This window comes from Symsagittifera roscoffensis, chromosome 9 (assembly GCF_963678635.1).
Source record: "Symsagittifera roscoffensis chromosome 9, txSymRosc1.1, whole genome shotgun sequence".
Classification (NCBI taxonomy): Eukaryota; Metazoa; Xenacoelomorpha; order Acoela; family Convolutidae; genus Symsagittifera; species Symsagittifera roscoffensis.
This window is the reverse complement of record NC_087070.1, coordinates 52936917-52949795: the sequence shown is the minus strand read 5'-3', so window position 1 is coordinate 52949795 and position 12879 is coordinate 52936917. Positions and strand designations below refer to the sequence as shown.

The following is a 12879-nucleotide window of genomic DNA, read 5'->3' as shown; positions in this document are numbered from 1 at the left end:
GAAGCATCTACAAAAAAGCTTACTGATTTGCCTGAAACCGTTTTGGACTGAATTTTGAGCCGGCTTAAATCGTAGTATATTTCATACCACAGGTGAAAATTTTTACTGTGAAATAATGAAATGCTCTAATTTCTGAGGAAAGCAGAATAAGAAAACGAATAAGCAAGTGTGAGTAGATTTTTGATCCAAACGATTTCGATTAGAAAATATATCAGTTTTCAAAGAAGTTTTGTACACCGATGGAATTGTAATATTTCTTTTTGGTAATCTTTTGCGCATTTGAAAAAAAAACAAATGGGCTACCTATTTGGACTATTCAAGGTGGCTATTTTTAAAATCAATTTTATATCGGATTAAAAACTCTGTATATGCCGGGAAGATAAGCACTCAAAAACATAGTCAAAAGAAGTTTTGAAATGAGAAAAAGAACAAGAATATCCGAAAAAAAAACGATTGCAAAAATTTGAGTGTTTTTCAACATTAAAAGTAGACAAAAAACATCAGGTTAACCTTCATTGAGTTTTACGAACAATATATGGTTAATTTGATGCAATAAAAAATTGATCGAATTATCAACCATGAGTGCAGTAGTGTAAGTATGAGAGCAATTTAAAACTTGCCCTTGAGCAAAAAACAATCAAAAAACCATCAATACCGACATAAGTTAAAGTCACATCGTTCTTTAAAATTAAAATACACCCAAATTAGAAAAAAAGGCAAACTGGTCCCTTTAGTTTCTTTCAAGGTCCATTTTCTTGCAGAAGTTTAAAAAAATAAAAGCAAAATTTCCAAATCTGTAGATTTATCGATTTTTCTTTTGCCAAAAGGATTTTGACCAAATTAAAGGGCAGTCAAAAAACCATAAATTTGTCCTGGTACAGCAATCTGGCTAGTTTTGCAACCAGAGCTTCAATTTTTGGAATGGTGTAGAAAATCAAAAACATAGCCAACTGACAGCAACTGGCAGAGTAATGAACTCAAGCAAACAGAAAAAAAAATTGATTTGTTGTTTAAAAAAATTCATTTTTCGATTTTTCAAGAAAAAATTTAGCCCCTAAACTTTTTGAAGTTCACGAACACTCTAAGATGGACACTTTTTTTTAAAATAAATTTAACCCAATCTGAAAAAACTGGATCAATAGGTAAAAATTTTAATTCGTTGGAAAATTTGATGACTAAATTCCAATTTTGATATTGGAAGTCGATCACGTTTTCCATTATTTTACCCTTTTGCTGTTTGATAAGGAATTTTTTTTTTTACAAAAGAATTGAAGTGAGTTTAAAAGAAAATCAAAAATCAACCTGCGAAAAATCAAAATTGCGTATGAGCAAATTTTATGACTCTTTCCTGGAAAAAATGCATAAGCAATTAGCAAGACCTGTATAAAAGTACTCACTATGTTCATTATTATTAATCAGCAAAAATAGGGTCGAAACTCGACTCGGGGGAAAAAACTCGCGGAGCACAAAAATTCAGTCAGCACTTTCGAAACTCTAATGAGTTGAGTTTCACCAAAAAACTTGCGTTCAGTTTGATTAGCGTATATCCAAGTATTTTAAAATCGTTTTATTGAAAATGTCTATCACTGAATCAATTTGCATTAAAGTTTTGAAATCATTGAAAAAAATAGAAAAAAAATAATAAAGATGTTTTTTAAAATAAACGTTCTCAAAAGAAATATTTTTGAGTGTATCTTGTCAGCTTTCGGAGAAAACGGACCTCATTTTTTAATTGACTTAGTTTGAAACTCTGATATTTCAAGGAGTTGACGAAAAAAGAGAGGCAATTCCAGCAACATCCACATTATACGCGATTTAGAAAAAACAAAACAGAATCAAGACGCACATGCAAGTCCAAAGTAGATACAGTGCTGATTTAAATTAACCGGACAAAACGCGTTAAACTTGAAATTTAAAACGCAATTTTCTCAAATTGAGTTGAGTTTAGGTGAAATTTATGAAGACAAAACTTGCTTAAAATTTTAACAGAATTAATATGGTTTAATTTGCTTTTCAAAATTCGGGCCCAAAATTTTACCCCAAAAATGGTTCATTTTGGCTTTTCTTAATTAATCATTAATCAAAAATTACGCCGAAAACAACAAGTCGATCACAGACATAATTATATCAAACGTAATTATATCCTTACGTAGCCCAACAAACTTTGTGAAGGGTATATTCTCCAAAAAAAGTTGCAAACCGTTTAAAAATTGTTTTTAAATCAAAAGTGGGTATTTCATATAGTAAAAACGACCTTTTTTGTCTATCAAACAAAAATAAATTAATTTATACAATGTTTTGGAGAATATACCCTTCAAAAAGTTTGTTGGGCTACGTAAGGGTCTCACTTTTGGGGTAAAATTTTGGGCCCGAATTTTGCAAAACAAATTAAACCATATTAATTCTGTTAAAATTTTAAGCAAGTTTTGTGTTCATAAGTTTTCACCTAAACTCAACCCAATTTGAGAAAAAGGAGTTTTAAAATTCAAGATTAACGCGTTTTGTTCGGTTTATTTAAATCAGTACTGTAGGAGTGTATAATTAGACAGGCCAGAAAACAACAGACATGTTTTAAAAGAGGTAAGCTAAGAGTTATAACATTGCTAATGCTACTATGAGTTTACTACGGGCCCAATTGATATGTCTGTCCTTAAGTTCCAACCATTGAAAAAGGGCAGAATTTTTGGATTCGTTTTTTTTTCAGGCAAAATCAAGCACCGCAAAAACTCATTGAAATTTGTAGAGTGATATGTCATATCAACGCCCTTTCAGTCATATTTAAACAAATTTTCAAAAACTTTTCCGTAACGAGAAAATCAGCTTTAAAATTCTTGAGATTAAGTCTTTTTTCGAGCGAGTAACGCGATTGAGTAACGCTTGCTTTATGGACACTTACTTTTTTTTTTTAGAAATTTAGGCTTAAAAAACTATTTTTTTACCATAAAGTAGACTACTTTTTGATGGTTTTAGCGCTTAACTGCCAAAAAAAAGTTGGCAAAACTTTTTTAAAACACTGGGCAAAAATTAGAAAAGAAAATTTGTGTTTGTTTGATATTCAGTTTTTGAAGACAAATGTTGTCGATCAAGCCTAATTCGATAGTTTCATTTCAATATAAATGTTATCGATCAAGCCTAATTAAATAGTTTCAATTCAATATGGTCGGACCATTTAAATTGGGTCGGAACATTCTGTGCTACTTTCACAGCAACCGGCTATCCTTGTTCTTGTTTGCCAACAAAAATTGATTAATCCTTATGGCTTAAAATAAACTCCAAGTGGCTGAAAGCAAAAGGAAAATCCTGGAAGATGTTCAGGTATTCTGCTTACGGATTTTAGAAAAAAAACGACATGGTCAAAAAAATCAACTCACGGGCTAAAATTTGGTTAAAAAAATACAAGTTTCCGAATTTCAAAAACTTAAGATTTTGTCGCCCCACAAACTCGCCATAATCTCAAAACAAATTTTCATGTTAGCTAGCATGCTCAATGGGGATATCGACGTTTTTTTGTGAGGGCAACATTTCGGAAAAGCTCAGCACATGCTTTTAATAAACCCTTCCGATTGAGTTTAATTTTATATGTTTTTACTGAAATTGTTTTTTTGACTGAAACTCTGAACGAGTTTTGTAATGAGAACATAAATCTAAGCAAGTGCCGTCAGTTTTAAACAATTGAAGATATACGCCAACCAGACCCAAAACACAGATTGCTTTTCAAACCGATTAATTCGAAAAGAGTTTTTTATTCGGTTTGACCATAACATGAGTTCGAACCTGATCGAGTCATACTGGCGGCTGTTTTCCACGTCCAGAGCAATGAAGTCAGTGCCCCATCCCACCTATGAAAGAAAAAGTTATTAGTTCACGTGTTCAAGATTATTTTCCGACCACTTATGTTCATCTCGCCGTAGCGTGTATTTTTAGGTTCGTAATTTTAATCTTTTACTTCAAAAAATTAAAACAGTTCAAAGAGAGATTCGAAGGCTGCTTCAAATTGTTACTCGAGACCGTGGATCAAGTTAAGATCCCCCTCTCCCCAGAAAGACCAAGTTAAGATCTTCCACCCCTGCATTGAATTCGCATTAAATAACTTGCTAAGCGCTACATGTAAAATACTCGATTCTGATCGGCTAAAAATTTCTAAGTTAGAACCAAGTTAACATCCTCCCCCCCTCCATAACGGTTTTGGGGGGAGGATGTTAACTTGGTCCGAGACCGTTTTTGAATTTGTATAACGGTTCTATCATACCAATTGAACAGAGCTCATAGGTAGTCGAAAGCAACAGTAGATCAAAAATGACTTCAAAGTGACAATTCATCGAAAAAAAAATTGAGCATAAGTAATCAACATTTACGTTAAATTGAAGTGATAAAACAATTCAATTTAGCCTAAATGCAACACCAACTGTCCGCTTCCTACTATGTTTGAATGATGGAAAACGGGATGATGTTAACTCTGTATGATTGTAAAGCGACCATTTGTCATTTCGATTAATTGTCGCTCTGCCCCTGAAAGGTAAAATGACTCATCACGCTTGACACCTGATATGAAAAACATATAAAATGGCGAAACTTATTGAAAGAACACATTTATTGATATACAATCACCGAAAGCGTTTAAATGTCGAAAAGCTTTTCAAAAAAGTTTTGGTATTAAGTTCACATTATCCCCCTTAAACGGCGAATACCCATAGGTCCAATATTCATGGCACCCAAAAAAACTCAGTCGCATAAGTCCCAAAATTTATCTTCTTGAATTCTGATTGTTTGAAATTTGAGCCAACGAGTTTATGGATTGATTGTTTACTGTTCAAGCAGCATAAACTCAAGCTGCAGAATAGTGACCACCGCAGCCGCGCCAACCTGTTGCGAGCTTGCCAACAGAGGGTAGGACTCTATACGAAATTTAGAGCCAGTTATTGCCACGAAGCGACGACGCGCGCGTAGCGCGTCCACTGGCGATCGTAAAACGAGACTCAGCTAACTTCGTCTTTTGACGAAATGAAAAGATTTGGGGCTTATGCGCAGCTCTTTTATTTTGGGACCCATGGGACTGATTTTTAATTTTTGGACCTATGAACACGCACCCTCTAAAATAGTTGAAGAGAGAGGTCAAGATGATATTAACGTGGTGGTACATTCTGAGTTTTTAGCCAATCAAAATCGAGTAAGTTTCAAATAGCGGGGCGCAAACTAAATCCAAATTAACTGCTTGGATGGAAGGGTCTTTTTACTTATTCCGCCCAAATTTACAAGTTTTGCTGTTTTGTAGTTGTCAATTTGGAATCCCTCATAGTCAAAGGACCGAATGGGCGAAAATAAAAATCAGCCAATCAGATTTCAATATTTCAAAAGTTTGAAAATAAAGCGTAAAAATCTCACAGAAAGTAAACATTTCTAGGGATTTTATATTAATATTGGCCAAAAATGAATACGGCAGAATTATGCAAAATTGTCACTGACCGCCGGCGAGTCTGAGCAAATTTCATATTTCAAGCGTTTTTTCATAAAAGAAACAAAAAATTGCTTCATTTAATTCCTTTTAGTTGAACGGCAATTGATTTAATTTAATAATTGACTTTGAGTTTTTTTGTTTTAAGTCCTTCGCCTATGATCCTTCGCCCATTCATTCCTTCACCCATGAGAATAGCCCCGTACTAAATTTATAAAAACGGAGAACAAGCAATGATCGCAATGATTTGTTTGGTTAATACAAATATGATCATTTTAATTTAAGCCGACTTCTAACAAGGCCGAATTTTGAGCAGATGTTTGATATTTTTTGTGTTTTTTTCTGTTCTTGGTAAAACTCTGCAGGTTATCTGATCCAACTTGAATTAAATTTCAAATTAATTAATATTTTTGGTCAATTCGGCTTATTTGTAAGTCGACTTAAAATTGTGAACAAAAATTTTTGAATTGGTGCTGAAGTTTGATTGGCTGTTTCTAGCCAATCAAATCAAAGCCAGATAGTTTTATCTCATGATGTTGAAATTTTGATTTTTGGGCGGAATAAACAAAAAGACTTGGGTGGAAGATCTTAACTTGGTCTCTGTGAGGAGACTATTACTTTGATCCCGAGTTTTCATTGAATGGAAAAGTTTTAAAAGCGAAAAACCTTAAAAGGAGAAATCATTAAGAAAAGGTATCCGAAAAAACCCATACCAACCCCCCCCCCCACACCCCCATTGTGTGAAGTGAGCTTGCCTGTTTGAGGATGGGTATGCCTGGGGAAGTGTATGCGGTGACTGCCACCCATTCCGAGGTCAGATTCTGTCCTGTGTAGTTGCACCTCAGCACTGTTCTTACTTTGAACTGGTAGGGGGTGCTCGGCTCCAGAAGCACCGGCCACTCCAAGAACTCATCCTCAATATCCACCTCTACAAACATCATGAGAAAAGTGTTATGATTTAAACCCTAGTCCAGGTGCTCCCGTTATGTTTCCACTTTCCAAGTCGAGTACAAGGTCAGTGCTCGACTGAAAAAGAATAAACTAGACATGGATTTTGGGATCTACTTAACAATCGCCCTCCCTTTGGTATCTACTTAAGATTTGCCAACCCTATGAATAAAAGCAGTAAACTAGCGCGAGAGCTTTGTATTGAGAATTTTAATTTTGCTGCAATCGGATTGGTCGAAAATGCGTTATTTTAATCTACTCAACAATTGCCCCCTTTCTTAAAGGGTGGGGTGGGGGGGGGGATTTTTAAGTAGATCCGGGTTTCGGACTACCCGCACCGGAGTTCCATGGATAATAATCGATTATATTGGGAAAATGTTGTCTGAAAAGTTGTCATTAAAATCCGTTATAATCCATTATAATCCATTATTGTGGCAAATTTAGACCACGTAATCGATTATGTGGTCATTAAAATCGATTTTTTTGAAAAATAAAAATCCATTATAATCCATTATAATCCATTTTTTTCTTCAATATAATCGATTATTTTGTCAAGAAAATCCATTATAATCCATTTTATTTCGTTAATTAGGCTATTCTATTTTTAGATCTTTCTATGTCTGGAAGAAAAAAGCAAGTTTAAAAATGTAAAATAACTAAGTTTTCCTAAAATATGCAGCTAAAGCATAGAATAACTCAAGAAATAGAATCAGCATACATTTAAGACGAATCAGAATAACAGGTTAAATGTGTTCATCTTCATGTTCTCCCATTTGTTCATCTTCATCATCAAAAATGGTAAATGGTTTTAACAAATAAAAAAGACTTTTCAAAAGTCTTACAGGATGCATAATTCAAGCCCCCCCCAGTAAAGTAGAAATCAAATTTCATGATTTTGACAAGTCTTTTGTGTTTGCGAAAACCATTTATCATAATAGCTGCCAGCCCCGACCAAAAAATTCAAGTAATAATTTCTTGATTAACGTTCCAGGGTAAAGTTCTGGGTATAACATAAACGTTCCAGGTCTGGGTACAATCCAGGGCAGGATAAATTGATATAAAATTAGGAAGGAGTACTCATATTTTGTCATGTTTGAAGGTAACTGCGTTTTTTATAAGCCAATTCGAGGTCGCACAATTTCAAAAAAAAATTTCGAAAATTTGAAAAAAAAACTTGTCAAAAAAACTTATGAAAATATATTGAAGAAACTTAATTTATTCTAAATTAAGCAACTGACATTGGTAACAGTTTTTCTAAAAATTTAAAAGAAGAAATTTGAAATTATAATCGATTATAATTGATTAAAAATGGATTATTTTGCCTCAAAAACAAGTTTCATTTTTAAAAAAAATAATCGATTACAATCGGTTATAATCGATTATAATCGATTATAATCGATTATATTGGGATTTTTTTGATTAGAAAAATAGTTTCATTATAATCCATTTTTAATCAATTATAATCGATTTTTATCGAAATTTATTGAGACAGACCACGAAAATTCAATATAATCGATTATTATCCATGGAACTCCGGTGCGGGTAGCTCAAATTGAAAACATGTCTCGAGTACAGCCAATCAATATTTGTTCGAGCACGGTCAAAACATAACCAAATTTTTGAAAGCGAGACATATGAAAGCTTGTTCGAGCACGTTCAAACTATATCGAAATTTCGTTCGAGTACTGTCGAAACATTTCAAAGATTGTTCGACGAAATTCGAAACATCCGATACTTGTTTGAGCACGGTCGAAACATATCAAACTTTTTTCGAGCACCGTTGAAACATATCAAAAAATTTCTCGAGCACCGTAGAAACATATCAAAAATTTTTCGAGCGCCGTCGAAACATATCAAAAATTTTTCGGCCCTTTTCCAGTTCCCCCCTTTCAAATTCACTTTTGAAAAGTCTATTTAACGTTATCACAATGCAATGCAATTTGGCGTGGTGAACAAATCGACAATTCGGAACAGATTTATTCTTCATACTCTACAGCGTAACATCACGCATTTAGCCGTAACAACACGTAAAACAAACATAAAGCTCGGTATTTTGAAAGGGGGTGAACTGGAAAAGAGCCAATTTTTCGAGCACCGTCGAAACATATAAAAAAAATTCGAGCACCGTCGAAACATGTCAAAAATTTTTGCTCGATTACCTTAATCTCGGTGGCAATATATCGAATTTCATTCGAGCACAGCAATTAGTTTTGCACGAGCAGCATCAAATCATATCAAATTTAGTCGAGCGTATCACATCTCTGTCGAGTTCGTTGGTAAAATACCTTACGCACAGTCTTCCCACGGCAAGAAAACGAAAATGTATGAAAATTACTTGCAAAATTCAACCCTTATTTTTGAAGCAAACTGTAAAACAAAATCCTAATAAAATGATAAAATGTACGTGTAGATCAAACAATATTAAGCTTGCGTAACGCATATTATTAGCAAATGAATTTTAAAAAATTAATTCTAACTAGGATAGCCGGTTACTGTGCAAATAGCACAGAATACTCCAACCACACTTTCAAAAAATTCAAGTTAGTGCAGGGGCAGATTTAGGGGGGGGGGGGATTTAGGGGGGGGGGGCGGACGCCCTCCCCCTCAGGGATTCGACCCCCTGCCGACCCAAAGGGTCCCCCCTTTGATACTTTTTCAGAAATCCATTTTTGGCCGACCGACCATAAAATTTTTCTTGAGGCGCCTTCGGCGTCAATATATACTAACTTTGAGGGGGAGCGCGCGCCAAAAAAAACGCGATTTTTTTGTCAAAATTTTCCAAAAAGTGCCCAAAAACGGCTTTTTTGACTGTTTTTTTTAAAATTTGCCTGCCGCGCAGAAAATTTTGCCACAATAGGGGCAAAACAGTGCTTCGGGAGACCTCGGAAAATCAATCTGATCGACCTAAAAAAAAGGTCGTCAAAATTTTCGAATTTTTTTTGAAAATCCGCCCCCCCTCGAGAAAATCCTAGATCCGCCCCTGAGTTAGTGTCTTTTTTTTTTGCCGTGGGTGATAAAAGGAGCTGAGCAAAAACTAGAAATTAGGCATATTCGACAGTCATAGTAAAATAAGCAAATTGAAAAACAGAAAAAAAAACAATTTTTTCTGGAAAAATTACTAGACAAACAAAAAAACCATAAATAATTGTAACTTCTTAAGTCATTAAATTGGGCTATTGACAGCCTGCTTGGTCGCTTTCTTCGCTCGAATTAAGACAAAACAACAAAAATATCAAACCGGTTTTTCTCGACACTGGTAAAAAAAAATTTCAAAACATTTAACTGTCGTTCCAAACACGAATGTAAGGGCTTTAATATGATATATCATTCAACTCTCTCCGATGATTATTTATGGTAGCTGATTTTGCGTGAAGAAAAAAAGAAAAAAAAGAAAAAATCTTAAACACACCCTAACACAAAAAATCTCCCCTTTTTCATACATTCGGTATAGTGAAAAGCACCTGAATTTAACCAGAAGAGCAAAAAGCATAATTCTATTTTAATAGTTGAAATATAAACGCTTTGAGTTTAGGCTTGGGTCGAGCAAAGTTGAGTCCATTTGTTTTCTGATGGAATTTAAAACATGCCAAATTGGGCCGAAACAGTCGAATTAGTTTCAATCGTGCAAAGTCTAGCACGTTAGTTTTTCAATCAAAAAAACAGAACCAACATTTTTTCATTTGTTCGAAATGTTTAAAAACCTCACGTAATGCCACATGACGGGAAATCAAAAAAAATATATGAAACCTGCATGCAAATATTAACCGTTCTTTTGCTTTTAAAAACAAAATCCTAATCAGATGGAAGAACATTGTTCAAAAAAATAGTCTCGACAACACAATTAAAAATCAAATGAAAGTAATAACAATGTTCTTGTTTGAAAATATTCCTTAATCTGAAAAAAAAATTATAAATAATAATATCAATTTTGTTATCAAAATTTCATTAAAAGATGAAAAAAATAGGGTTTTTTTATGCCGGACAAAATTCAAAAAACAAAATTATTCAAAATGAGCGAGATATGAGTAAAATTTGAGTGCCTCGACCCATGAGTACCAATTTTATTACACTGAAAATCCAGGTTTCTTATTGAGCATGGAATATAAATGCAACCAAAGGGCTTCGATCAGCATACTCCAGTTGCCCAATTAACACATATATAAGTGTTGAGACCTATAAAACAAACCAAAGGAAACATATCTTTAATAGTTTTCCCACAATTTTGATGCGACTTTTAAGAGTCGATGAACGTAGATCAGACTCTAATATCGATCACGCTGATTTTTTTTGTTCTTTAGCAAAAAACTTGAATTTTGTTCAGACTCAAATTTATTTTTTTCCATATTGACTTTTGATTTTTTAAAATTCATTTCCTATGTGAAAATAAGGCAAATTAAATTATCGAACAGCCAAAGTGTCTCACGAAAATCGTTATTGATTCCAGCTTCGAAAATAAAATTTTATTATCAGATTTACCAGCAAGTTAAAAAATTTATCCCTCGATCAAGTTTTCTCAAACTGAATATAATGGGCTAAAAGGTGCTCTCATAAATTAAACTCGAAATTCTAAGACATTTAAGGTCATCTGTTTTTTTTTGAAATTTCGAAAATTGAGATTTTAAAAAATATGTCAGTGTTTTTTTTCTGTTTCCTTGCGTTCATTGACTTTTTACAATTGTCTTTTGGCTATTTTTTTCATTCGTTTATGATCATTGGTTTTACCAAGAAATGAATGATTGTTATGTCAGTTAAAATTTTTATCTTTTCCCATTTAAAAATCACAATTTTTGTTTACGAGTCAATAGATAATTTCTCATCAGATTTAAAATTTAGAGGAACTGGACATGAACCGAGCACATCGAAAAGCTTAACTTAACCCTAGATTAATAGAAAGCAGAACAATTATCTTTGGTATCAGCTCACTTGATTTTTCTATTTTTTTAACTTAGTTTATGTTTATTAATAATGTGTAACGAATGATTTTACAAAGTAAAGTATCACGGCCAAATACATTTGTTAGTTGGCCTATTTCGTTTGCAAGTTAAGCAATCAGTAGATAGTGAAAAAAAAAGTTATTTATGAAAACTCGCTGGCATGGCGAAAGGAAAAGTGCTTGATTTTTCTTTGTAACAGGAGTAATTTATTTTATTGAACCATGCAATCAATCCATTTCACGGTCCTAAGAATGACACAATTTTTGATTATTTATACATCTTTTTATTCCACAAAAATGTTTTTTTTTTCAATTTTTAACCAAAGAAATTCGGTGCGAGTCTAAAAAATTAACCGAAAAGTTTTATCTAGGTGCTAAATGAGGCTCCTCGATTTAAGCGCTGAATAACTCGTATGTTAGTCGTCAAGTATTAATCCCCCAGGGCCATTCCGTACTCACTTACCTATTCGTTCGTTGGAGTCCTTGACGTGGAACCAATTGTAGTTGTCGTTGTTGCCGGGAGCAGCCCACGTGATCTGCACTCGGAAGGGAGAGAGAGTGACAAAGTCGACCCGGATGGGCTCGCCCGGTCGACTGCAGCCACACACTGGCGTTCCCGGCTCACCGTCGACGTCTGGGAGAGAAAACACAAACAAAAAAACTATTAATTTAACTAAATAACTAAAATTATCAAATAAACACTCTCGTTAGCCAAAATCATCAAAAATTAATTATGCATTTGTTATTTGGGTCTATAAATTGTTAGACAACTTCATTTCTAATATTCGGATAGTACTACCAAGTGCTGAACACTTACCTCTCAACTCATAAATGAAACAATTAATGATTTACTTGTGATGCAATTAGTGTCTAGTTTTAAATAACGGAAAATGTTGTCTCGATTCAATTTTGAACGAATTAGTAGCGGATTAATTAACCGCTCACACAAATAGTGCAAAAAATATCGTTTGTTGATTATCCCGAATTGGAAATTTTCGTATTGGCACATCTGAATAAAAATGATCACAAGTATAAATAGTTTTTTTTTAATTCTGAGCCCAGGATATTGGTAGTTTTTAGAAAAATCAAGAAGTTCGCATAAAAAACGGCCAGTTAATAATTCGAAATTCAAATAAATTATTCAAATTATCAAATAAACACTCTCGTTAGCCAAAATCATCAAAAATTAATTATGCATTTGTTGTTTGGGTCTATAAATTGTTAGACAACTTCATTTCTAATATTCGGATAGTACTACCAAGTGCTGAACACTTACCTCTCAACTCATAAATGAAACAATTAATGATTTACTTGTGATGCTATTAGTGTCTAGTTTTAAAAAACGGAAAATGTTGTCTCGATTCAATTTTGAACGAATTAGTAGCGGATTAATTAACCGCTCACACAAATAGTGCAAAAAATATCGTTTGTTGATTATCCCGAATTGGAAATTTTCGTATTGGCACAGCTGAATAAAAATGATCACAAGTATAAATAGTTTTTTTTTTAATTCTGAGCCCAGGATATTGGTAGTTTTTAGAAAAAT

At 33.6% G+C, this 12879-nt stretch overlaps 1 protein-coding gene across 1 annotated transcript in view; it reads right to left on the bottom strand.

Moving 5' to 3' along the window:
• The window catches only part of LOC134854893 (uncharacterized), a gene marked incomplete in the record, with an annotated part of 161968 nt that overhangs the window by 43526 nt on the left and 105563 nt on the right, over positions 1–12879 (bottom strand). The window contains 3 exon segments of the mRNA XM_063871253.1: positions 3775–3839; positions 6208–6380; positions 11797–11967. Of these exon segments, the coding sequence (XP_063727323.1) occupies positions 3775–3839; positions 6208–6380; positions 11797–11967 (409 nt within the window).